The 27,960-nt window shown below is 39.0% G+C and overlaps 2 protein-coding genes and 1 long non-coding RNA gene across 4 annotated transcripts; 1 reads left to right on the top strand and 2 right to left on the bottom strand.

The window, feature by feature from the left end:
• Positions 1 to 7,257: 7,257 nt before the first annotated feature.
• On the bottom strand, positions 7,258 to 8,843 carry LOC147339595 (serine/threonine-protein kinase pim-2-like). The gene is made up of 3 exons (XM_086296633.1): positions 8,612 to 8,843; positions 8,355 to 8,525; positions 7,258 to 8,265 (listed from the first exon to the last, which is right to left on the bottom strand). Exons 1-3 carry the CDS (start codon positions 8,841 to 8,843, stop codon positions 8,174 to 8,176), a joined length of 495 nt encoding a protein of 164 aa, XP_086152759.1. The 3' UTR covers positions 7,258 to 8,173.
• A 2,344-nt stretch (positions 8,844 to 11,187) lies between these two features.
• LOC147339596 (uncharacterized) lies at positions 11,188 to 22,908 on the top strand. The gene is made up of 2 exons (XR_015129935.1): positions 11,188 to 11,678; positions 22,438 to 22,908. It is a non-coding gene; the product is annotated as an uncharacterized LOC147339596 (long non-coding RNA).
• LOC147339597 (uncharacterized) lies at positions 22,068 to 27,321 on the bottom strand. 2 transcript variants are annotated; one of them, XM_086296611.1, is made up of 7 exons: positions 27,256 to 27,321; positions 26,588 to 26,667; positions 26,440 to 26,463; positions 25,956 to 26,209; positions 24,832 to 24,948; positions 24,636 to 24,757; positions 22,068 to 24,544 (listed from the first exon to the last, which is right to left on the bottom strand). In XM_086296611.1, exons 1-7 carry the CDS (start codon positions 27,319 to 27,321, stop codon positions 24,473 to 24,475), a joined length of 735 nt encoding a protein of 244 aa, XP_086152737.1. In that variant the 3' UTR covers positions 22,068 to 24,472. The 2 variants fall into 2 exon arrangements, with proteins under 2 accessions (XP_086152737.1, XP_086152745.1); XM_086296619.1 differs by lacking the exon at positions 27,256 to 27,321 and having other exon boundaries at positions 26,440 to 26,460; positions 26,588 to 26,874.
• Between the last annotated feature and the right edge of the window lie 639 nt (positions 27,322 to 27,960).

A 27,960-nucleotide genomic window follows, 5' to 3' on the forward strand; every position in this document is an offset into this window, starting at 1 on the left:
ATATCTTTTATTACATGTACATGTGGTTTGGTTATTTGCCTTTTGATTGAAAGTACACTAAGAGGACTTTTTTTATTAGTGATCTTAATAGTTTTTTTTTTTTTTAATCTAATTGAATACAATCTATTTGTGTATGATTGTCAGTCCAATGAGGGAGAGAGGAGAACATGAGGAGAAAGTACAAGGTCAGGAAGAACCAGGTAAGAAAACAGGCAGGAAATACTAACAGGCAAAACATAAACTGTTAAACTGAAAGGCACGGACGTTTTCATTAATGAGCATCTGACACGAAAAAACGCAGACATCGCGAGGAAGGCAAGGCAACTGAAGAAGAACGGTAAAATACAACATACATGGGTAACAAACTGTAAGATTTTCATTAAGCTAAACGGGACACCAGAAGAGGCAAAAGTACTGATAGTGAGGAACATGGAGGATCTGGACAAGTACAACTGACACTAATGTATCGAGGTAATATATAACTCTAATGACAATCAAATGATAAATACACCAACATCTCTAATTACACCAGGAAATGACATGGACACGTTGAAATTAATTCTTCAACAGAAAGTAATTGATCTAGATTGTGAATATAAGGAGCATAATATAATAGATCCAGAAATAGATTCTGAAAGTAACTTTCTCTCTTCTTTTGTTAAAAATTGTAATTATTTCACTCAGGAACAATATGAAAAAGAAATTAACCTAGACGGGAAGCTCTCATTAATTCACTTTAACAGCAGAAGTATGTACTCTAATTTTGATTTCATTAAGGACTATTTGCAACAATTTTCTCGCCCCTTTAGTGTTATAGCCATCACTGAAACTTGGTTCAATGTCGATAAAGGAATAGATTTTTGTTTGAATGGATATGATTTAAAATACATGAATAGATTAAATAAGGCGGGCGGCGGGGTTGCTATATATGTTCATAACTCTATAAAATATAATGTTGTAACAACTATGTCTATGGCTATTGATGGAATTTTGGAATGTTTGACTATTGAGATTATGAATGAAAAAAAGAGAAATGTTATAATAAGTTGCATATATCGGACACCCAGTTCAAGTATTGACACTTTTAATGAATGGATAGAAAAAACGTTTGCTTCGGTGAACCAAAAATTACTATTTATCTGTGGTGATTTTAACATTGATTTGCTAAACCCAACAAGGTTAAAAGCCATTGATGACTTTACTGACACGATGTACAGCTTATCACTATATCCAACAATAACAAAGCCAAGCAGAATAACATCACATAGCGCCACTATTATTGACAACATTTTTACTAATGTCATGGATTTCCAAATTAATAGTGGCCTGCTTGTCTGTGATATAACTGACCACTTACCAGTTTTTACTTTGTGTGACTGTGATTTAAAAAAAATAGATACCAAGATCATGATAGCAAAGCGAACAATAAATGAAGAAGCAATTCATGCCTTCAATTTCGATTTAGCACAACAAGATTGGAGTTCGGTGTATGAAGAGTCAGATGTGGACAAGGCTTATGATAATTTTCTAGATATTTTTACTATGTGGTACAATAAACATTGTCCTGTAAACGAACACATGACAAAGAAAAAAAAAGATAAAAAGTCCTTGGCTCACAAAAGGAATTATTAATGCTTGCAAAAAGAAAAACAATCTGTATAAACAGTTTATCAAAGTAAAAACAAAAGAAGTGGAACAAAGATATAAAGCATATAGAAATAAATTGACTGATATTATAAGAACGAGCAAACAACTTTATTATAGAAGAAGATTATATGAAAATAAAAACAATATAAAAGGAACTTGGGATGTGTTAAACAACTTAATTAAACAAGGATCTTCTGGAACATCATATCCTGAATATTTTACTGATGCAAATGGTGAAAATCACAACATGAGTAATATTGTCGATGGGTTCAATAAATTCTTCATAAATGTTGGCCCTGAACTAGCAGCGGACATCCCGTGTCATAAAAATGAAAATATCAGTAATATAAAATCAAATCCCTTTTCACTGTTCCTCTCAGCTACAAATGAGCAAGAAGTAATAAATATCACATTAAAATGTAAAAGTAAGTCTTCAATGGATTATCATGACATAAATATGTCTGTAGTTAAACAGGTTATTCTGAATATTGCTAGTCCCTTAACATATATCTGTAATTTATCATTTCAGTCCGGTTGTTTTCCAAAAAAAATGAAAATTGCGAAAGTAATACCACTATATAAAAGTAATGACAAACACAGTTTTACCAATTATAGGCCTATTTCTCTACTGCCTCAATTCTCAAAAATTCTAGAAAAACTTTTTAATTCAAGATTACGAAAATTCCTTGAAAAACATCAAATAATAAATGTTGGTCAGTATGGTTTCAGAACACAAAGAACCACCTCAATGGCGATAATTTGGATGTTTTACCAGTCGGTGGTTGCTGGAGTACTTTTCTATGCTGTGGTGTGCTGGGGGAGCAGCACAGCAAAGAAGGACTCATGCAGGCTGGAGAAACTGATCAGGAGGGCTAGCTCTGTGGTCGGCATGAAGCTGGACACTCTGGTGACAGTGGCAGAGAAAAGGACATTAAAGAAACTGATGGACATTATGGACAATGCCAGGCATCCTCTGCACACGGCCATTAACAATCAGAAGAGTCTGTTCAGTGACAGGTTGCTTCTCCCCAAGACAAGAACTAACAGACTTAAAAACTCCTTTGTCCCACACGCCATCAGACTGTTTAACTCCTCTCTGGAGGGGAGAGGGAGGGGAAACAGGAGGACAAAGGAGGGGGGAACAACTAAGCTGTAGTGCCTCTTCACCTCACTGTGCAATACCTTTTGTGCAACACTTTTTGTAAATAGTCAACAGTGCAATAGACTCCATACTTGAAATGTGCAATTCACTTGTATTTTTATTTCTATTCCTATTTATTCTATTTATCCCCTTTGTATATTTTATTTATATTGTCTCTGTATTTATATATATATATATGTGTGTGTGTGTGTGTGTGTGTGTGTGTGTGTGTGTGTGTGTGTGTGTGTGTGTGTGTGTGTGTGTATTATATATATATATATATATATATATATATATATATATATATATATATATATATATATATATATATATATATATATATATATATATAAAAAAAATTCTGTAACTCTGTAACTTCTGTTGGTGCTGTGCTTTTTTGGAAATCGAATTTCCCAGAGGAACCCACCCGAGGGATTAATAAAGTTCTATCTAATCTAATCTAATCTAATCTAATTGAGGCAGTAGAAGAAATTACTGATGCACTGGACAAAAATAAATATGCAGTTGGTATTTTTGTTGATCTCAAAAAGGCCTTCGACACAATTAATCACTCAATTTTATTGGATAAATTGGAAAGATATGGTATTCGAGGGAAAGCTGGTAACTGGTTAAAAAGTTATCTAACGGGTCGGGAACAATATGTTAGCATAGGGCATTACCACTCAGAGAAACTTGGTATTACATGTGGTGTTCCCCAAGGGTCAGTGTTGGGACCAAAACTTTTCAATGTATACATAAATGATATTTTTGATGTTTCTCAAGTACTTAAACTCATACTGTTCGCAGATGACACCAACATATTTTTCAGTAGCGATGATTATACTGATCTTGTAATGACCGTAAACAGGGAGCTACAATTAATCAAAAAATGGATGGACATAAATAAATTATCATTAAATATAAATAAAACTAAAGCAATGTTTTTTGGTAATTTAAAATATAATATAGAATTACCAATTATCATTGAAGGTGTACCAATTGATAATGTGAGTGAAAACAAATTTTTGGGAGTTATAATTGATAACAAAATTTCATGGAAACCCCACGTCAGACACATAAAAACCAAAATTTCCAGAAGCCTCGCAGTTTTGAACAAAGTGAAACAATTCCTTGATAAAGATGCACTTCGTACTCTGTACTGTACCCTGGTTCTTCCATATCTTACATATTGTGTGGAAGTGTGGGGAAATACATATAAAAATACAACTAATCCATTAGTCACAGTACAGAAACAAGCACTGCGTATTATTCACAAGGCTGGTTATCTAGATCATACTCACAAATTCTTTCTTCAGGCAAAGTTACTTAAATTCCAGGATCTGGTTAATTACAATACATCCATAATTTTGTATAAAGCTTTTACTAAACTTTTACCGGCAAATTTACAAACTAGATTTGAAATTCGAGAAAAGGTTTATAATGTGAGAGGATTTGGAGAATTCAAATTACCCAGAACTCGAACAACCCGTAAAGGTTTTTGTGTGTCTGTATGTGGTGTGAAAATCTGGAACAGTCTGAGTTTACAATTGAAACAATGCAAAAATATTCATAGATTTAAATTTCTCTACAAACAGTTGGTCTGGTCACAGTATACTCAATGATGCTTTTAGTGTGCTCTGTAATGTCTGTCCTCTTACCATTGCTGGTATGGATTCAAAAAAAAGGAAAAAAAAGAGTGTGCGCATGTATGTGCATATATGTACATGTGTGTGTAGATATATATGTATGTATATGTATGTGTGTTTGTTACTTGTAGTTATTACTGCCTGTTACCTGTGGTAATGTAATTTATAATTTATATATTCTGTATTCAGTTATGAAGGCTCTAATTGTTGTTTGCGAGCTGCCGTTTAGATGCTTGTATGTGCCCGGGGCTGTTGATGGGACTGTATGCAATGATGGGCGTAGCTGCGGGAAGTTTATTGTTTTGTTTTGTTTTTTGTTTTTTTGTTGATGAGTGAGTATAGGGGTGGGATTTAATAAGTTTTCTTCGTCCCACTCCTTTTTCAGGCAATTTTTGTTTTTTGTTTTGTGCATTTTATGTTCAATATAGGTATTTGTTGTGCCTGGAAATGAACAAATAAATGAATGAAATGAATGAATGAAACTGGCAAAGAAAAAGAACAACAAATTTTACTCGTACAATCTGGAAGTTGTGTTCTCCCTATATTAAAGCTGCTATACAGAGTCTGCAAAACAAACTGGGTTGTCAGCCCTGGCACTGCATTACCATATTGAACTTCAGTCAGAGGAAGTCACGGTTGCCAAAAACTTTTTGACCATGGGTCAAAGCAGACAGTGGCGTGTCCCCAGGTGGGGTGGCCCAGGTGCCACCCCAAAGGCAAAACAATAAAATTCAATCAAATATCAAATGTACGATTATGGTTTCACGGTGAAGCTCAGATATCCGAGTGTAAGTGAATGCAGCATCGGCTTCTGCGCTATCACGTTAGCAAAGGTAGGAGAGCCAAGCAGAAAGACGCACTGCAGGAAACTATTTTCGGTGAAAGAAAATGAGGACAGAATAAATGTCCCGGTAAGTAATATTAAGTTTGTTGAGTTTAGTAAACTTCGGTGAAATTAGAATACCAAGGAAAAAATAACACTTAAAGAATTATTGCAGCTGTGGAATATTTCAGACAGTATGCTACTGAGGGGAGCTAACATAAGAGTTATGAGTTATAAGATGTAATCTAAGTCGTAACATTGCTGTATGGAGCTGCAGATTTGGTTGCAGGTTAACATAGCTGGACTGGCCATCGGGCATACCGGGCATCTGCCCGGTGACTTATTTTTTATTTATTTTGTAATGGCATGAACAGTGAGAGGTGGTGGATTGGCCAGATGCAGGTCGATGTGTAAAAATAACTCAGTTGTTTGGTGGTGGCTATGACGGGGCTTCCACAGAGGCCAGCAGGTGGATGAGGGAAGGGGAGGCAGGAGGAGGAGAGACCCGAGGCAGCCGCCAGTCCGAGTGTCAGGTGAACTGAACTTCAGGTAAGAAGTTATGACCTGCAGTCTATCTGGGTCAGATATGAACCAAGTTTAGGTGGAGTTTATTTTCGTTGTGCTGACTTTTTACAGTCAGTTAGAATAACGCGTGCTAGCTAGCAGGACGGAGTTTTTATACAGTACAGCTGGGTGGGTGCTATGATGTTACTGATAGTGAACTTTATTTTATTCATAAGGTTAGTTAGTAGAGTTTCCAACGGCTCCTTAAAAAAATGGAATGGTCCCTCATTCAGAGAAAATATTACACGTTTCGTATTGAGCTGAGAAGAGACGCTGTTTGTCCCGGGCTTTCGCTATAATGAAAAAAGACACAAAGCTGGAGTTATTCTGTCGTAACGCTGCACAGCTGCCTCTTCTTCTCTCATCCTCTCCCCTCTCTCTCCTGTTGCTACTTCAATCATGAAACTGATCAGTGATCAGCTGATCAGCTTTTCTCTCTTGTTTGTTTATCGCCCACTTTGCCAGCGGATGTCGCGCTAAACAACAGCAGCACGTTTAAGCTTGATCAGCTGTTGTTAGAATGTATTTAATATTAATTTCTAGTATCAGCTGATGTTTGCTGGAGCCACAGCTGTAAAGCTGCTGGTCATGATGTTGGTTTGGATATGTGGTGAGAGGGAAACATGAAGATGAAACCAGGAGACGTCCTTACTGAATCATCAGAGCTGAACAGGTGATGGAGAAACAGGTTTACCTTTTAGGTGACATGAATGAGTTGAAGTTATGAACTGTTTCTGAGAGACAAATAACACCAGGATCCTTTTCTAAGCAGCTGACAGCTGGTAACTGTGCAGGGGCGGGTCTAGCAAAGTGTTGCCAGGGGGGCAGGTAGGGCATTAACAGGGAGAGGGGGGCACAAAGAAATACTGTACTTTCTTATTCTCATTTAAAATGTCTCACTGTTATTAAATAATTATCTGAATCTTACAACCAAAGTTTTTATCTGACGTAAAATGTATAGAAATCATACATATACCAACAAGACTGTGCATCACTGTCACAGCAGCATCTGTTTCCATTCAAAGGCTTTATGGCTTTAATACCTGGTGGGCCGGTCTCTAGTCTAAATGCTCGATTTTCTGTCCCAGTCCAGCCCTGCAGGTTAATACTGGCAGTGTCACATGCCAGCTGACTGTATTTCATCATCAGCCAGTGCTGTTCTTTATCAATATTACCAAAGTTTACCCTAAGGCAGCATAGAAAGTATTTACTTGCTTTCAGGTTTTATTCAAATGTTAGTCTTTTCAGTTGTTTCCCCACTTTTTTTCCTGTTTCAAAATCAAACACCAGTTTGTGAGAAGATTATCTTCTTTTTTTTAACAGGCAACTGCAGCACAGATCATAATAAAATTGCTATTTGCTTGGGTATTACCTTCATGAATGACATATTAATAGGAAGCAAATTCTGCATCTTCAAGTTAGGATTTTAAGGGGGATAAGGGGCGGGGACACCAACTGATGTGCAACTTCTACTAAAGCTTTAGCATCATACTAATGATTCTTGACGCCAGCGAGGCTGACAAAGTGGTGTAACAATTTGGTTTTTTTTAAAGATAGAATTTCCTATTACTGACATCATTTAGAAACTAGGGTTTGACTCCTGTGTGAGACCGTAATTTTCTTTATTTATGTAACTTTTGTTTTCACTGGCAGTTTAGTGTTAGGTTAGGACAAAAAACAAATTAGGAAGGTTAAAGACAGAACATTACTAGATTGTGGTTTTAATTAAAATGTAGCCTGTGACAATGCAGAACACATGACAAGCTACTTTAAGGCATATCACCCAGTTTGTAATATTGCTAAACATTTCTGAAGGCAGACGAGTCATGCTGGCTGGGTCAGTGTCATTTTTGTTGTAATTGATGTCTGGTTTGTTCTGTTCCCTAGTGATGGGTAGGGATGGGTACCAGTATCTGACATAATCCTTGAAATAGTAATAACACAGTATCCTCAGCAAAGATGAATTAAACAAGTTTTATTTTAATGGAAGTTTACTTCAAGTCTTAGATTTTTACTGTTTTTTATTTGATTACTTTAAAGTATATGATTACATTTGAGTAATTAAATAAAGACAGTTTTGATGGAGCTCCTGAGCCAGCCCAAGCTCTCTATGAAGACGAGGAAAAACTCCCCTGGGGGGGCCAGATTGACGGGAAGAAACCTCGGGAAAGCCCATTCAAAGAGAGATCCCCTTTCCTGGGATGGCTGGGGGGGTTACAGGAATTCCAAAACACTGAAATTTAAAGTGGGCCAATTAAAAAAATTATTTCCTGGAAAAAAAGAAAGGTAATTCATACATCACACATAAATGATAACGTCTGAATTGTGTGTGTTTGTGTGTGTGTGATAGGCTTATCTCAGCCAAGTGTGATGCTGTAGGTCCTCCAGCGTCGGCCGCGTCTCCGGGACTTTGGTTAAACACGCGTCCAAGAAATCCCGGCAGTCTGGAAAGAAAGGAAAGAGAAAAAACATGAAGATGATAGTTCCAGTGGTCCAAGCCATCAGTCAGTCTTGAAGTGTGACGTTTTCTTACTTTTGGACAGATGTCTTTTGAATTTCAGGCGCTTTTTGAGGAAGCTCGTGGTGTCAAAGTCCCCCGCATGAAGCGCTTCGTACAGAACCACTCCCATTTGCCATGCCGTGGTGGGTCCACACCTGTAGCAACTGTGCCCGTACCACTCGGGAGGGGAGTAAATTTCTGTACCTAATAAACAGACACAATTGCAATTTCTTCTAAAACAAAAGGCGAAAACTGTGACATCTGTGAAGAGCAAGAGCAGAATATGTTACCATAGAAGAGGCGGTACTGCGACCGCTCCTTAAAAAAGCAGCTGAGTCCAAAGTCGATGATACGAACACGCGGTACATCTGAGCCGGTCTCAATTAGAATGTTCTCACTCTTGATGTCCCGGTGAAAGATGTGTTTATCCTCCAGGTGCATCGCAGCATCAACCAGCTGCTTCAGAATGACCTGGAAATAGAGCAGGGCGATATGACCAAAAATATTCATCACGATATACATTTGAAAAGTTGCGATAACGATATACAGCGGGGAAAATAAGTATTTGACACATCAGCATTTTTATCAGTAAGGGGATTTCCAAGTGGACCATTGACACAACATTTCCACCAGATGTTGCCATCAAGCCAAATATTGACGTCATACAAACAAATCAGAACATATAAGTATACAAGTTAAACCACAATAAATAAAGTGAAATGACACAGGGAATAAGTATTGAATACATGGAGATAACAAGGGGCAAAATGACATAGAAAGCCAGGAGATCACCTGAAATCTGTCAGTATTGATAGAGAAATCCTGTCCCCTATCAGTACTAATTGATATCAGCTGCTTTAGTCCTAATTGATGGCCTATAAAGGCTCCTCATTACCCAGAAGGCACACAGGAAAGACTTCATGATGGGTAAAAGCAAAGAACTCTCTCAAGATCTTCGTAATCTTATCGTTGAAAAGCATTTTGATGGGAATGGTTATAGGTGCATTTCCAGAATGCTGAATGTTCCTGTGAGCACTGTGGGGGCCATTATCCGGAAATGGAAAGTGCATCAGTTCACCATAAACCTGCCACGATCAGGTGCTCCACGCAAGATCCCTGTCCGAGGAGTCCAAAGAATAATCAGGAGGGTTCTCCAAGAGCCAAGAACCACTCGGACAGAACTTCAGGAAGACCTTGCATCAGCAGGTACTGTTGTTTCAAAGAAAACTATAAGCAATGCACTGAACCGCCATGGCATCCATGCACGCTCACCACGCAAGACTCCATTGCTGAACAAAAAGCATGTCAAGGCTCGGTTAAAATTTGCGCAACAGCATTTGGAGAAGCCTGTGGATTATTGGACGACTATAGTATGGTCAGATGAAAGCAAAATTGAACTTTTTGGCAGTCATTCTACACACCATGTTTGGAGAAGAAATGGCACTGCTCACCACCCCAAGAACACCATACCAACAGTCAAGTTTGGGGGTGGAAGCATCATGGTTTGGGGCTGCTTTTCAGCAAGGGGTACTGGCAGACTTCATATTATTGAAGGCAGGATGAATGGAGAGATGTACCGGGACATTCTGGATAAAAATCTGCTGCCATCTACCAGGAAGCTAAAAATGAAAAGAGGGTGGACATTTCAGCAAGACAATGATCCCAAACACAAGGCCAAGGAAACAATGAAGTGGTTTCAAAGAAAGAAAATCAAGTTGCTTGAATGGCCCAGTCAATCACCTGACCTAAATCCCATAGAAAATCTATGGAGAGAACTGAAGATTAAAGTTCATAAAAGAGGCCCAAGGAACCTTCAAGATTTAAAGACCGTTTGTGTGGAAGAATGGGCCAGAATCACTCCTGAGCAATGCAGACGACTGGTCTATCCATACAAGAGGCGTCTAGAAGCTGTAATCACCAACAAAGGCTTTTCTACAAAGTATTGAATAAAGTGTGTTCAATACTTATTCCCTGTGTCATTTCACTTTATTTATTATGGTTTAACTTGTATACTTATATGTTCTGATTTGATTGTATGACTTCAATATTTGGCTTGATGGCAACATCTGGTGGAAATGTTGTGTCAATGGTCCACTTGGAAATCCCCTTACTGATAAAAATGCTGATGTGTCAAATACTTATTTTCCCCGCTGTAACTGACGATATAACTGACACTAGACAAAATACTTTACAACTCCACAACTTTATTAGTGCAAAAAACCCCATCAATGTATTTTCACTTAAACAAGCAGCTGTTTTTTTTATGTCCATTAAAGTTATATAAAAATGTAACAGTGTAAATTCCTCGCTGACAGTTTAACCAAAAGGCATTTCCAGTGGAAACTGGCCGACATATCCTCAGCATAACCATGTATAATATCCACAAAACTTAAAAAGAGGTTATACACACACAATACGGTAATATCATGTTGAGGTGCAGTACGTATCACTCCGCGAGGCTCCGCCTACGATAGCCGTAATGCTCCGACAATCCATCGAGCGGTGCGGCTTTGTAGCTTAGCAAAGTCGCCGTGTACATAAAATAGTTTCGAGGTCAGTAAACACAACCAGAGTTCATACATAAGGCGCACGGGATTATAAGGGGCTCTGTCGACTTTCAGAAAAATCAAAGGATTGATTTTAAGTGTGCCGTATTTTCCATACAACACGGTAATAACGACGGCCTGCTAGCATGCGCTACCAAAAATTGTGCTTTGTTGTGTATCTGACGGACGAAAGCTAAACCAGTTCCACACCACTGAAGCTGCAGCATTTTTACAAACCAGTTCTGGTTCATCCGTTTCATTCAACGATCCTCTTTTGCTCTTCTCTTTCTGCGTCACCGCCATGTGCATATGTAAACAAAGGCACTGCGCATGCGCGTTTTACCCATATTCTATCGCCATATTTAATTTTCCTATCGTTGCCCAAAATTACACCGGTATTACCGTGAACGGTGTGATATAGCCCAGCCCTACCTGGAAACGATGAAAAAGACAATAACCAATCAATGGGTTAATGTTTCTCTAATACTCTGTGCTTTGATTGAATGATGTACAGTCTAAGACTCTTCTAAGGCAAGTCAACTTGCCTTGGCCTTGTCCTCTGGCAAAAATCCTCCATTTTCTTCTATGTATTTATCCAGGTCCACAGCGGGGACAGGTCTCTCCATCACCAGGATCAGCTCTCTGCCAAAGTCAAACCACTCCAACAGAGACACTGGGGCTGATGTTTCCACTGATCCATCTGCTTCAGCTGCAAGCTTCAGCATGATGGCAACTTCCACCGACAGATTCTTCCCGTTGTCATCCTGAAATATTTTAACAAAGTGGATGATGAGGCACAGACGTTCCACAGGTGAACGCTGCATGCAATCCACTAATGTAAAAACAATGCAAGTCTTGCACATTTACCTTCACTTTGCAGTACACTTTCCCCTTTGGGATGTGTTTGATGGCCACCTAAAAGACACAGGGCATTGATGAGCATTTCCTCAGTATGACATAATTAAAGGTGTAAAACAGCACACGTCTCAGCTTACGATATTATCCCTTATCTGCATTACTGCCTGTCTCACTACCACCATCTGAACACTTACTGGTAAATGATCCTTTATGCGGTAGCCAGCAAACACTGCTCCGCATCCTCCTTCTCCAAGCCGGTGCTCCTCCACGTATCTCGCTTGGAAGTCTCCTAAACAGACAAACACAAATTGGGTTTTACTACAGCTGTCACACAAATTACTCTCTGCTGTACCCTAAATGTTCATTTTGCTCTTCACCTGAATATAAAAGCTAAGCTGCTTGCTACTTACGTTTCTGTTCAGCCACTGACTTTTTGGCAACAGTTTTGGTTTTGTCCTGGTCCACGTTCTTTTTCTTAGGTGGGTCCCTGGTGTCTCCCGCAGCTTTCCTTTTGCCAGCCTTTTTGTTTTTACTGCAGCTCTCTGAAATCTCTATGCTGCAGTCTGCAGATGTGGAAAACACCAAAAGCACGTCAGCTTATTAGATAATAGACACAAATATCTCCCAAACACTAATACCTTCAAACTAGCAACCAGATGTACACTTAATCTACCCCTCACTCAACTAATTAGCCTCCCTTTACCAGTGTCCAACCAGGAAGATGCCTGCCCCTTGTCACCGCTCACATGGTCAAGAAGTTTACGCTTTTTTGCTGTATTGGTTGTCCCCACTTCATCTTGTTGGACCTTTCGCTTGACTCCCCTGACCACATGAGCATCTGAGCTGGTGGAAGGACCAGCCTGCTCAGTGACCCTCCTTCTTTTTATGGGGGTCATTTTTTCAGGACTGGCCTTTCTTTTAGCCATCCTGCTCTTACAATCTATAAACAACAACAACAACAACACATTAGTGAAAAAGAGCGCTCGACATCAGGACTAGAAGGATTTTGATGTCATTGAATTTTAAATTAGTATTGCTTACAATATTACAAAAAGCCCACAACAAAATACAAAACCCCCACAACAAAATACAAAACCCCCACAACTAATTACAAAAAGCCCACAACAAAATACAAAACCCCCACAACAAATTACAAAAAGCCCACAACAAATTACAAAAAGCCCACAACAAAATACAAAACCCCCACAACAAATTACAAAAAGCCCACAACAAATTTAAAAAAGCCCACAACAAAATACAAAACCCCCACAACAAAATACAAAACCCCCACAACAAATTACAAAAAGTCCACAACAAAATACAAAACCCCCACAACAAATTACAAAAAGTCCACAACAAAATACAAAACCCCCACAACAAATTACAAAAAGCCCACAACAAAATACAAAACCCCCACAACAAATTACAAAAAGCCCACAACAAAATACAAAAAGCCCACAACAAATTACAAAAAGCCCCCAACAAAATACAAAAAGCCTACAACAAATTACAAAAAGCCCACAACAAATTACAAAAAGCCCACAACAAAATACAAAACCCCCACAACAAATTACAAAAAGCCCACAACAAAATACAAAAAGCCCACAACAAAATACAAAACCCCCACAACAAATTACAAAAAGCCCCCAACAAAATACAAAAAGCCTACAACAAAATACAAAACCCCCACAACAAATTACAAAAAGCCCCCAACAAATTACAAAAAGCCCCCAACAAAATACAAAAAGCCTACAACAAAATACAAAACCCCCACAACAAAATACACAACCCCCACAACAAATTACAAAAAGCCCACAACAAAATACAAAACCCCCACAACAAATTACAAAAAACCCCCAACAAAATACAAAACCCCCACAACAAAATACAAAAAACCCCCAACAAAATACAAAAAGCCTACAACAAAATACAAAACCCCCACAACAAAATACAAAAAGCCCACAACAAAATACAAAACCCCCACAACAAAATACAAAAAACCCCCAACAAAATACAAAAAGTCCACAACAAAATACAAAACCCCCACAACAAAATACAAAACCCCCACAACAAATTACAAAAAGCCCACAACAAATTACAAAAAGCCCACAACAAAATACAAAACCCCCACAACAAAATACAAAACCCCCACAACAAAATACAAAACCCCCACAACAAATTATAAAAAGCCCCCAACAAAATACAAAAAGCCTACAACAAATTACAAAAAGCCCACAACAGATTACACAAAGCCCACAACAAAATACAAAACCCCCACAACAAAATACAAAACCCCCACAACAAATTACAAAAAGCCCACAACAAAATACAAAACGCCTACAACAAATTACAAAAAGCCCACAACAAAATACAAAACCCCCACAACAAAATACAAAACCCCCACAACAAAATACACAACCCCCACAACAAATTACAAAAAGCCCACAACAAAATACAAAACCCCCACAACAAATTACAAAAAGCCCCCAACAAAATACAAAACCCCCACAACAAATTACAAAAAGCCCCCAACAAAATACAAAACCCCCACAACAAATTACAAAAAGTCCACAACAAAATACAAAACCCCCACAACAAATTACAAAAAGCCCCCAACAAAATACAAAAAGCCCACAACAAATTACAAAAAACCCCCAACAAAATACAAAACCCCCACAACAAATTACAAAAAGTCCACAACAAAATACAAAAAGCCCACAACAAAATACACAAAGCCCACAACAAAATACAAAACCCCCACAACAAAATACAAAACCCCCACAACAAATTACAAAAAGTCCACAACAAAATACAAAACCCCCACAACAAATTACAAAAAGCCCACAACAAATTACAAAAAGCCCACAACAAAATACAAAACCCCCACAACAAATTACAAAAAGCCCACAACAAATTAAAAAAAGCCCACAACAAAATACAAAACCCCCACAACAAAATACAAAACCCCCACAACAAATTACAAAAAGTCCACAACAAAATACAAAACCCCCACAACAAATTACAAAAAGCCCACAACAAAATACAAAACCCCCACAACAAAATACAAAACCCCCACAACAAAATACAAAACCCCCACAACAAAATACAAAACGCCTACAACAAATTACAAAAAGCCCACAACAGATTACAAAAAGCCCACAACAAAATACAAAACCCCCACAACAAAATACAAAACCCCCACAACAAATTACAAAAAGCCCACAACAAAATACAAAACGCCTACAACAAAATACAAAACGCCTACAACAAAATACAAAACCCCCACAACAAAATACAAAACCCCCACAACAAAATACACAACCCCCACAACAAATTACAAAAAGCCCACAACAAAATACAAAACCCCCACAACAAATTACAAAAAGCCCCCAACAAAATACAAAACCCCCACAACAAATTACAAAAAGTCCACAACAAAATACAAAACCCCCACAACAAATTACAAAAAGCCCACAACAAATTACAAAAAACCCCCAACAAAATACAAAACCCCCACAACAAAATACAAAAAGCCCACAACAAAATACACAAAGCCCACAACAAAATACAAAACCCCCACAACAAAATACAAAAAGCCCACAACAAATTACAAAAAACCCCCAACAAAATACAAAACCCCCACAACAAAATACAAAAAGCCCACAACAAAATACACAAAGCCCACAACAAAATACAAAACCCCCACAACAAAATACAAAACCCCCACAACAAATTACAAAAAGTCCACAACAAAATACAAAACCCCCACAACAAAATACAAAACCCCCACAACAAATTACAAAAAGTCCACAACAAAATACAAAACCCCCACAACAAATTACAAAAAGTCCACAACAAAATACAAAACCCCCACAACAAATTACAAAAAGCCCACAACAAAATACAAAACCCCCACAACAAAATACAAAAAGCCCCCAACAAAATACAAAAAGCCTACAACAAGTTACAAAAAGTCCACAACAAAATACAAAACCCCCACAACAAAATACAAAACCCCCACAACAAAATACAAAACCCCCACAACAAATTACAAAAAGTCCACAACAAAATACAAAACCCCCACAACAAATTACAAAAAGTCCACAACAAAATACAAAACCCCCACAACAAATTACAAAAAGCCCACAACAAAATACAAAACCCCCACAACAAAATACAAAAAGCCCCCAACAAAATACAAAAAGCCTACAACAAGTTACAAAAAGTCCACAACAAAATACAAAACCCCCACAACAAATTACAAAAAGCCCACAACAAATTACAAAAAGCCCACAACAAAATACAAAACCCCCACAACAAATTACAAAAAGCCCACAACAAAATACAAAAAGCCCACAACAAAATACAAAACCCCCACAACAAATTACAAAAAGCCCCCAACAAAATACAAAAAGCCTACAACAAAATACAAAACCCCCAACAAAATACAAAAAGCCTACAACAAAATACAAAACCCCCACAACAAATTACAAAAAGCCCCCAACAAAATACAAAAAGCCTACAACAAAATACAAAACCCCCACAACAAAATACACAACCCCCACAACAAATTACAAAAAGCGTACAACAAAATACAAAACCCCCACAACAAATTACAAAAAGCCCCCAACAAAATACAAAAAGCCCACAACAAATTACAAAAAACCCCCAACAAAATACAAAAAGCCTACAACAAATTACAAAAAGCCCACAACAAATTACACAAAGCCCACAACAAAATACAAAACCCCCACAACAAAATACAAAACCCCCACAACAAATTACAAAAAGTCCACAACAAAATACAAAACCCCCACAACAAAATACAAAACCCCCACAACAAATTACAAAAAGCCCACAACAAAATACAAAACCCCCACAACAAAATACAAAAAGCCCCCAACAAATTACAAAAAGCCCCCAACAAAATACAAAAAGCCTACAACAAATTACAAAAAGTCCACAACAAAATACAAAACCCCCACAACAAATTACAAAAAGCCCACAACAAATTACAAAAAGCCCACAACAAAATACAAACCCCCCACAACAAAATACAAAACCCCCACAACAAAATACAAAACCCCCACAACAAATTACAAAAAGCCCACAACAAAATACAAAACCCCCACAACAAAATACAAAAAGCCCCCAACAAATTACAAAAAGCCCCCAACAAAATACAAAAAGCCTACAACAAATTACAAAAAGTCCACAACAAAATACAAAACCCCCACAACAAATTACAAAAAGCCCACAACAAATTACAAAAAGTCCACAACAAAATACAAAACCCCCACAACAAATTACAAAAAGCCCACAACAAATTAAAAAAAAGCCCACAACAAAATACAAAACCCCCACAACAAAATACAAAACCCCCACAACAAATTACAAAAAGTCCACAACAAAATACAAAACCCCCACAACAAATTACAAAAAGTCCACAACAAAATACAAAACCCCCACAACAAAATACAAAACCCCCACAACAAAATACAAAACCCCCACAACAAATTACAAAAAGCCCCCAACAAAATACAAAAAGCCTACAACAAATTACAAAAAGCCCCCAACAAAATACAAAAAGCCTACAACAAATTACAAAAAGTCCACAACAAAATACAAAACCCCATCAACAAATTACACAAAGCCCACAACAAAATACAAAACCCCCACAACAAAATACAAAACCCCCACAACAAATTACAAAAAGCCCACAACAAAATACAAAACGCCTACAACAAATTACAAAACCCCCACAACAAAATACAAAAAGCCCACAACAAATTACAAAAAGCCCACAACAAATTACAAAAAGCCCACAACAAATTACAAAAAGCCCACAACAAATTACAAAACCCCCACAACAAATTACAAAAAGTCCACAACAAAATACAAAACCCCCACAACAAATTACAAAAAGCCCCCAACAAAATACAAAAAGCCTACAACAAATTACAAAAAGTCCACAACAAAATACAAAACCCCCACAACAAATTACAAAAAGCCCACAACAAAATACAAAACCCCCACAACAAAATACAAAACCCCCACAACAAATTACAAAAAGCCCACAACAAAATACAAAACCCCCACAACAAAATACAAAACCCCCACAACAAATTACAAAAAGCCCACAACAAAACACAAAACGCCTACAACAAATTACAAAACCCCCACAACAAAATACAAAAAGCCCACAACAAATTACAAAAAGCCCACAACAAAATACAAAACCCCCACAACAAAATTACAAAAAGTCCACAACAAAATACAAAAAGTCCACAACAAATTACAAAAAGCCCACAACAAATTACAAAAAGCCCACAACAAAATACAAAACCCCCACAACAAAATACAAAAAGCCCACAACAAATTACAAAAAGCCCACAACAAAATACAAAACCCCCACAACAAAATACAAAAAGCCCACAACAAATTACAAAAAGCCCCCAACAAAATACAAAAAGCCTACAACAAATTACAAAAAGTCCACAACAAAATACAAAACCCCCACAACAAAATACAAAACCCCCACAACAAATTACAAAAAGCCCACAACAAAATACAAAACGCCTACAACAAATTACAAAACCCCCACAACAAAATACAAAACCCCCACAACAAATTACAAAAAGCCCACAACAAAATACAAAACCCCCACAACAAAATACAAAACCCCCACAACAAATTACAAAAAGCCCACAACAAATTACAAAAAGCCCACAACAAAATACAAAACCCCCACAACAAATTACAAAAAGCCCACAACAAAATACAAAACCCCCACAACAAATTACAAAAAGCCCACAACAAAATACAAAACCCCCACAACAAATTACAAAAAGCCCACAACAAAATACAAAAAGCCCACAACAAATTACAAAAAGCCCACAACAAAATACAAAACCCCCACAACAAAATACAAAACCCCCACAACAAATTACAAAAAGCCCACAACAAATTACAAAAAGCCCACAACAAAATACAAAACCCCCACAAAAAATACAAAAAGCCCACAACAAATTACAAAAAGCCCACAACAAAATACAAAACCCCCACAACAAAATACAAAACCCCCACAACAAATTACAAAAAGCCCACAACAAATTACAAAAAGCCCACAACAAAATACAAAACCCCCACAAAAAATACAAAAAGCCCACAACAAATTACAAAAAGCCCACAACAAAATACAAAAAGCCCACAACAAAATACAAAACCCCCACAACAAATTACAAAAAGCCCACAACAAAATACAAAACCCCCACAAAAAAATACAAAAAGCCCCCAACAAATTACAAAAAGCCCCCAACAAAATACAAAAAGCCCACAACAAAATACAAAACCCCCACAACAAATTACAAAAAGCCCACAACAAAATACAAAACCCCCACAACAAAATACAAAAAGCCCCCAACAAATTACAAAAAGCTCACAACAAATTACAAAAAGCCCCCAACAAAATACAAAACCCCCACAACAAAATACAAAACCCCCACAACAAAAATACACAACCCCCACAACAAAAATACACAACCCCCACAACAAATTACAAAAAGCCCACAACAAAATACACAACCCCCACAACAAAAATACACAACCCCCACAACAAAAATACACAACCCCCACAACAAATTACAAAAAGCCCACAACAAAATACAAAACCCCCACAACAAAATAAACAACCCCCACAACAAATTACAAAAAGCCCACAACAAAATACAAAACCCCCACAACAAATTACAAAAAGCCCCCAACAAAATACAAAAAGCCCACAACAAATTACAAAAAGCCCCCAACAAAATACAAAACCCCCACAACAAAATACAAAACCCCCACAACAAATTACAAAAAGCCCACAACAAAATACAAAAAGCCTACAACAAATTACAAAAAGCCCACAACAAATTACACAAAGCCCACAACAAAATACAAAAAGCCTACAACAAATTACAAAAAGCCCACAACAAATTACACAAAGCCCACAACAAAATACAAAACCCCCACAACAAAATACAAAACCCCCACAACAAATTACAAAAAGCTCACAACAAAATACAAAACGCCTACAACAAATTACAAAAAGCCCACAACAAAATACAAAAAGCCTACAACAAATTACAAAAAGTCCACAACAAAATACAAAAAGCCTACAACAAATTACAAAAAGCCCACAACAAAATACAAAAAGCCTACAACAAAATACAAAATCCCCACAACAAATTACAAAAAGCCCACAACAAAATACAAAACCCCCACAACAAAATACAAAAAGCCCCCAACAAAATACAAAACCCCCACAACAAAATACAAAACCCCCACAACAAATTACAAAAAGCTCACAACAAAATACAAAACGCCTACAACAAATTACAAAAAGCCCACAACAAAATACAAAACCCCCACAACAAATTACAAAAAGCCCACAACAAAATACAAAAAGCCCACAACAAATTACAAAAAGCCCACAACAAAATACAAAACCCCCACAACAAATTACAAAAAGCCCACAACAAAATACAAAAAGCCCACAACAAATTACAAAAAGCCCACAACAAAATACAAAACCCCCACAACAAAATACAAAAAGCCCACAACAAAATACAAAAAGCCCCCAACAAAATACAAAACCCCCACAACAAATTACAAAAAGCCCACAACAAAATACAAAACGCCCACAACAAATTACAAAACCCCCACAACAAATTACAAAAAGCCCACAACAAATTACAAAAAGCCCACAACAAATTACAAAACCCCCACAACAAAATACAAAAAGCCCCCAACAAAATACAAAACCCCCACAACAAATTACAAAAAGCCCCCAACAAAATACAAAACCCCCACAACAAATTACAAAAAGCCCACAACAAATTACAAAAAGCCCACAACAAAATACAAAACCCCCACAACAAAATACAAAAAGCCCACAACAAATTACAAAAAGCCCACAACAAAATACAAAAAGCCCACAACAAATTACAAAAAGCCCACAACAAAATACAAAACCCCCACAACAAAATACAAAAAGCCCACAACAAAATACAAAACCCCCACAACAAAATACAAAACCCCCACAACAAATTACAAAAAGCCCACAACAAATTACAAAACCCCCACAACAAATTACAAAAAGCCCACAACAAAATACAAAACCCCCACAACAAATTACAAAAAGCCCACAACAAAATACAAAACCCCCACAACAAAATACAAAACCCCCACAACACGCCCACCCCCGTGACATCACGCTCCAAAGCCCTATTAGGCTAATCGTTGTGTCACTTCCGGTATTTTAGACAATCCCTTTCCGTCAAGGATTTTTAATTTGTTGTGGGCTTTTTGTAATTTGTTGTGTTTTTTTTTTAATTTGTTGCGGTTTTTTTAATTTGTTGCGATTTGCACTTCCCAGCCACTGTAGAACCAGTTTCACGAAACTTAGCGAGCAGTTTGCTGACTGTAGCATGGGAGATGGGTGGTCTCGTAGGGTGTCTTGCATTGAAATCTGCTGCAATGACCCGGTTACTGCGTTCACCAGATATCAACACAATTTCGATCCGCTCCTAACATGTTAACCTCTTCGACATATCAATGGCTGTGAACAAAGAGAAACTTGTAAACAACTCATGAAAGGATAACCAAGCACACCATTGGGTAGAGAGAGTGTTCGCCTGTGGCGCCAAACAGGCTAGGACCGCCACTGTCCCTGATAGTGGCTCCAGCGTACCACACGGTGATGGAGTTGAGGATGGACTCGATGATTGCAGTGTAGAATTGCATCATCGCCCGTGTTGGCAGGTTGAATTTCTTCAGCTCCCTCAGGAAGCACATCCTCTGCTATGGCATCATGGCCTTGCACTCATTTTTACAACTTTTTTATAGGAAAAAAAGATTAATTTTAATTAAAAAATGTTTTGACATTTGTGAAAATGGAATTTTTCCTGTATTAATTTTTTTACATTTGTTTTGGTTTTTATTGCCTTTTGAGTCAAAAGTCTCCAGAGGCAGATGCTTGGTTTCCTGGTATTTCAAGACATTAATGCAATGGAAAGGGATTTAAAAAAAGAAAGAAAGGAAACAGTGGAAAGTGAATCTCACATGAAGCGGAGGAGCTCAGAGTTCTCTCACTAGTCTAAATATCTTCAGAAGTGAGTGCAGATAGTAGTGGGAACATTTACTCAAGTACTTAAAATACATAAAGTCTGTGTTTCAGGTAGGTGTTTCCATGTTATACTAGATTCTGCTATTGTCATGGTTGGCTGTGTGGCAGGCGAGCAGAAGCGGTGGACCCAAAAATGCAGGAGTCTTGGAGACGGGAAGAAACTGAAAACGCAGCTTTATTGCTGGAAGAATGACTGACAAAATAAAACTTACAAAAGGAAAACAAGACTCTAAAGCGAGGTGCTGGAGGACTGGACATTACAAACACACAGCAGGTTGAAGGTACGACGCGACAGGGAGCCCAGGAAAACACAGGGCTTAAATACACAGGGGAGTAATTAGGGAATGGGCGGGCGGGAGGGAGGGAGACACAGCTGGGAGAAATCAGGCTAACGAGACAGGGGAGAGGTAAAACTGAACACACTGACATAAGACATGAACTTTCAAAGTAAAACAGGAAATAAGAAACAAATCACAAAACCGCAAACATCTTATGGCCCTGTCCATAATCTGTTTTGGTGGCTGTTGTTGTCTGTGCCTTTAAGTCTTTGCAGGTCACGGAGTGGATGAGCTGACGGCTGCTGATTGGTCCCCTGGCCATGTGATCTTCATTCAAATCCCTCACCAGCAGTTGTCCCGGGGCAGCCACTGACAGCAGCAGCAGACCTGACCCTGGCCTCCAAAACCTGAGACTTTTGTGCCTGTGACTTTGTGCGACTTTTTTGGAGTTTTGTATATAGTGTGTACATTAGTTTTCATTGTAAATAGCCTTGTAAATAGCACTGCAACAGAAGGGGTGAGCTGCCTTATTGTTTTTCCTTGCACTGTTTTCTCCTGTTTATTTCAGTTAGGGAGTTAGGTGTAGCGCTTGTCTTTTGTTTGATATTTGATTTCACATAGGGTTGTAGATAACACCTCCTCCTGACTTAGCTTGTTTTGTTTGTTATTTTGGCCTTTGTTCACCCCGGAGCTTCATTTTTGCAGTGCAGAAAAATAAATCACGATTCACTAAGAAATTGGTTTCCCTTTGTGTATGGTTTTGGGGACCAGGGCGGGGCAATTCTTTCAAACTTGTGTTGCGTTCCTGTACCCCTAGACTGGGGCGTAACATAAAGTGGGGGCTCGTCCTTTTTTTTTTTTTTTTTCTTTTGCCATTCTTTTTGCTCATTGTATTTTGTGGGTTGTCTGCAGTTTTTGGTTGGCAGTTTTCTTGTAGTGTTGGGGGTGATCTAGTCACAATGACTTTTGATGTGGATGATTTTGCACTACAACCCACCGTGGATAAGTTGGATCGATGCACAAAGGCGGATTTGTTGTTGGTGGCAGATTTGTTTAATGTTAGTGTGCCTTTACATGCTAAAAAGGCAGAAATTAAGCAGTGCCTGACAGCTCAGCTGGTGGTTAAGGGGGTATTTGCGGAGTCGAAACCTCGGCCGGTTGAGGCGACTGGAGGTTTGGTGGTGGATGCGGGAGCAGAAGCTGCTGCAACCATCCCAAAAGCTCCCAGTGGACGGGTGTCGCCAGGGGCGGAGGCTCCTGCTGCCATTCAGATCCCAAACGTTAGCCCAGCCGGACAATCAACAGGATTGGTTACGGAGGATCTTGGGCTCGCCCTTCGCCTGAAAGAGGTGGAGCTTGCGACTAAGTCCAAAGAAGTTGAGCTTATGCATCTCCGCATAAGGGCTATGGAGCTGGATCCTTCCCGGCAGCGCAATGTTACCTCTACCCCAGTGAGTAAAGTTGTGAGTAAATCTTCTGATTCACTCTCCTCTGACCAATTTGATGCAAGCAGGCAAATTGCTTTAGTGCCACCTTTCAGAGAAAGTGAGGTTGACTCTTACTTTAATGCCTTTGAACGCATCGCAACCACTTTGAAATGGCCCAAGGATGTGTGGAGTTTGTTGCTGCAGTGTAAATTGGTGGGGAAAGCACAGGAAGTGTGTGCGAGCTTGTCTATTGATGACAGCCTGGATTATGAAATTGTGAAATCCACTATTTTAAGGGCTTATGAGCTAGTTCCAGAGGCATATCACCAGAGGTTTCGGTCGTGTGAAAAATCTGCCAACCAAACACATGTAGAGTTTGCCAGGGAGAAGACTCTCTTGTTTGATAAGTGGTTAGCTGCAAGTAAAGTGAAGGACTTTGCTCAGCTAAGAGAATTGGTCCTGCTGGAGGAATTCAAAACGTGTCTTCCAGAGAATGTTGTTGTATATATCAATGAGCAAAAGGTGGATTCGTTGTCTAAAGCTGCTGTTCTCGCAGATGAGTTTGTGTTGACCCATCGCGTTGCGTTTTCAGCTGTGCGCCGTGAATGTGCCCCGTTGTCGAAACCTGCGAGGAGTTTGAGGGTTTCTCCTAAGCGTCAAACGCGCCCTGATCAGGTCCCCATGACTGTCCGAGAATGCTTTTATTGCCATGATACTGGCCATCTCATTGCCAGTTGTCCGTCGCTCCGTCGCAAAGAGCAAACTCACACATGGAAAAAGCCAAAAAGCATTGGTTTTGTTCAATCGGTTGCTACTCCTAATCCTATATACACTCTGCACAGTTATGTGTTAAAAATACAGTAGATCAGGTCCATCAGTCAGAAACGGAGCCTGGAGACGTCTGAGACAAAGCTTTTGTAGCTCTTTGTCGACGTTCCTCATATTTCTAAAAAAAGGGAAAAGTGAGAAAACAAACATCGTTAGGCCAACAGTGTGATTTTGTGTGCTGAATCGTGTATATGTATGTGCGTGCGTACCTGCAGGTTGTCGTAGTGTTTCTGGCTGCAGCAGTGGAGTTCCTTGGCGGTCTTCTCATTCAGGCAGAAAACAGAGCAGATGTTACAGAAAAATCCTGATTTAGGGACCACAAACTCCTGACCTGCAGAGAAGCAGAAACAGGAAGATTAGACAAGTATTAACAACACATTTGAATTTAGAGTGTGTGTGTCTGACCGATGGGGCTGTTAGGGTTGAACTGAGGCAGTCTGAAATCTGCTACAACACACGGAGACTGAGAGCGAGATCGCTTTGCCTCAGCTCCGACAAGCTCCCTCCTGCGTTTAGCCACAACTGAAAATGAAAAGAGCGACACGTTAATCATCAACGAATCTGCTACAGGAGCCACTGGGTTTATAACATATTTAAACATTCAATTATAACTCAATAATAATTGAACAAATGATTTCGATTTACTTGAAAAGCTGAAACGTTCATCGGCCACTTTATTAGGTACACCTGTTTGACTGCTCATTAATGCGACTCTCTAATCAGCCAATCACATGGCAGCAACTTAGTGATTTAGGTATGTAGACATGGTCAGGTGACCTGCTGAAATTTAAACTGAGCATCAGAATGAAGAAGAAAAATAATTTAAGTCACTTAAACGTGGCATGTTTGCTGAGCTTAGCATTTCAAAAACTGCTGATGTGCTGGGATTTTCCCACAGAAGCATCTCTAGGGTTTACATAAAACCGTCTGAAACAGAAAATATCCAGTGAGTGGCAGTTCCCTGGAGGAAATGCATTTTTGAGTTTAGAGGAGAATGAAATAACTGCTTCACGCTGACCGGAAGGCCAGAGCAAGCCAAACAACCACTTATTACAATGCACAAGAGCATCTCTGAACGCACAGCACATCCAACACTGAAGCAGATGAGCTACAGCAGCAGAAGACCACACTGGGTTCGACTTCTCTAAGCTAAGAACGCAAAACTGAGGGTACAATTCACACAGGCTCAGCAACGCTGTAAAATAAAAACGCTGCCTGGTCTGTTGAATCTCAGTTTCTGCTGTGACATTAGGATGGTAGGGTCAGAAATCTTGGATCCATCCTGCCTTGTATCAAAATCTCAGGCTGGTGATGGTGTGGGACATAGTCATCGCACCAACGGAGCATTTCTTAAACACCACATATATAAAATATATTACTACCACCAGGCTGAATGTCTGTAGCACAGTGAGGAGCACAAATATGAGATCAGAGCCACAAAATATCACAACTTGTCTTTTTATATTCACTTTACTGTGTTTTGGCTGTCAGAGCGGTGTATTTTGCTGATTTAAAGCAGCTCTTTGTACCTTTAATGTCGGCCATGCTCCATCCATCATTCTCCTCTCCCTCCTGTGTCTCGTCATCAGGACACTTGGGCTCTGGCTGCTGTCCAGCAGGGGCGGCTGCAGCATCGGGCTGGGTCCCTGCTTCCTCCTCGGTCCTCTGGCTCTCCGCCTGGCAGTCACCTTTGGTCACTGCATCAGTCGATTCTGCGGTCTTCTTGGTTTTCATTTTGAGGTTGTCACCAGAGTCTTGCAGACGCTGTTTCAGGCTCTTCAAACTGAATTTGAAAGCAAAGATGCCAGTAGGTTACCACGAAAAGAGGTTTGTTGTCACAAAATGTTCATGTGAAATAAGAAATTCCATTTCAAATTCCTAATCTAGAGTTGCTTATATCTAAATCACATGCTGCTCTTTTTGCATCTTTGGGAACTGTTTACTACAGACGACCTTGAGGAGCGTATGGTATATTTGACTCTGCCACTAAAGCTGAAAAAGAAAGATACTCACGACTCAATACGTCCAGCTTTACTGCTATGAAGAGGAGAGAAAGAAGCACAAGGTCAGACAGACATGAAGACACTTTAAAGAAAATGAAGAAACACAGTGTAAAATAAATTTCCTCTTTTTCTCACTTCTGATCGTGGGACACACTTACCAAGCAGATAAATAGTCCTTGGTGACTTTGCTCTCCATCACCTGTGTTAATCCACCAGGTTCGGCCATCTCAATGCATATCTGAGAGAACAGAACGGATATTTGAGCAACACAGTGGTACTCAATGGGTGTGCTACAGGCACGATTTGTATTGTACAGGGCGATAAAGAATTTGTCCTGGCGAGTTTCTTTACTGCCCTGTACGATAGTACAAGGCAAAGAAAAAAAATCTTGGAGTTTTAAACTTGCAAATGGGAAATAAGTGCAAACATATTTCTATACTTTTTCAAAGTTTTTGATTGAACAATAAGAGAAACACTAAAAGAATAACTTAGCGCTGCCTCAAACTGCAGGGATCTCCCCTGCTCGATGGGCCAGGACAAAAGGCTGAACAGGTCATAAGATTACTACTTGGTTGAGAACTTGGTGCATTTCAGGCAGTCCTTCTTCACCAGTGTTTGCAAAGGCATGTGTAATTCAGATTGCCTGCCGCAGGGACTGTCTGTACATGGAATATTTAAACTTGCTCAACTCGTGTTAAAAAAACACAAAGTCTCCTTCAGACTCATTTAAAATGTTTCTCAATATGAAAAGAACAGCAGACACCATGACAAGCCTTGCAGCCTTCTGTAAAACATAAAACAGTTGCACGTGCTTATGAAATCGTACCCTGTTGGCAAGCGGCAAGAATCTGACAAAAGCAGCAATGGACGCCACCACTTCTATGATCATCATGACAAGGTCCACATTCTACCAGTGTTGGATTTGTCAAAATCTGGAAGCAAGAAAACTCACTAATGAAGAAACATCAGTGGCTGTCCTAGCTTCATTCAGCAAGAGCCCACAGCGACTCGCCGCATGTCACTGGAGAGTGGCATTAGTGGAACATCCCTTGGGCGGATATTAGCTACTCACAAATGGCACCCTTACAAACTCCAGCTACTGCAGCATCTCAGCGAGGATGACCCAGATCGGCCACAGAATTTGCAGAATGGGCAAAACAAAAATTGGAAAAGGACCCTCAGTTCACGCAGAAGATTTTGTTCAGTGATGAGGCAAACTTTTATGTGAATGGTGTTAACAAACAAAACCACCGCTATTGGTCTGACACTAACCCTCATTGGATGGATCCCTCCAAGACTGTTGGAACAACAAAAGTGATGGTTTGGTGTGGTATATGGGGCACAACGATAGTGGGTCCATTCTTCATCAATGGAAACCTCAAGGCCACTGGATATTTGAAATTGCTACATGAGGATGTAGATGAACAGTTTCCTGGAAAGTGGATTGGTCGTCGTGGGCCAGTTGAATGGCCCCCAAAGTCTCCCGATCTGACCCCTTAGACTTTTATCTTTGGGGTCATCTGAAGGCAAT

Source organism: Aulonocara sp. 'chitande type north' Nkhata Bay, linkage group LG1 (genome assembly GCF_057382095.1).
Source record: "Aulonocara sp. 'chitande type north' Nkhata Bay isolate Kocher_YH1m ecotype deep benthic linkage group LG1, A_spYH_male_GT1.1, whole genome shotgun sequence".
Lineage (NCBI taxonomy): Eukaryota > Metazoa > Chordata > Actinopteri > Cichliformes > Cichlidae > Aulonocara > Aulonocara sp. 'chitande type north' Nkhata Bay.

Coding starts and splice junctions, on each gene's coding strand:
- LOC147339597 (XM_086296611.1), bottom strand. CDS start 27,321: ATGATGATCATAGAAGTGGTGGCGTCCATTGCTGCTTTTGTCAGATTC. Junction 26,210..26,439: donor AAAGCTGGACGTATTGAGTC/GTGAGTATCTTT, acceptor TTTCAAATTCAG/TTTGAAGAGCCTGAAACAGC. Junction 24,758..24,831: donor CAACCCTAACAGCCCCATCG/GTCAGACACACA, acceptor GCTTCTCTGCAG/GTCAGGAGTTTGTGGTCCCT.
- LOC147339595 (XM_086296633.1), bottom strand. CDS start 8,843: ATGTATATCGTGATGAATATTTTTGGTCATATCGCCCTGCTCTATTTC. Junction 8,526..8,611: donor GCAGTACCGCCTCTTCTATG/GTAACATATTCT, acceptor TCTGTTTATTAG/GTACAGAAATTTACTCCCCT. Junction 8,266..8,354: donor CAAAAGACATCTGTCCAAAA/GTAAGAAAACGT, acceptor CTTTCTTTCCAG/ACTGCCGGGATTTCTTGGAC.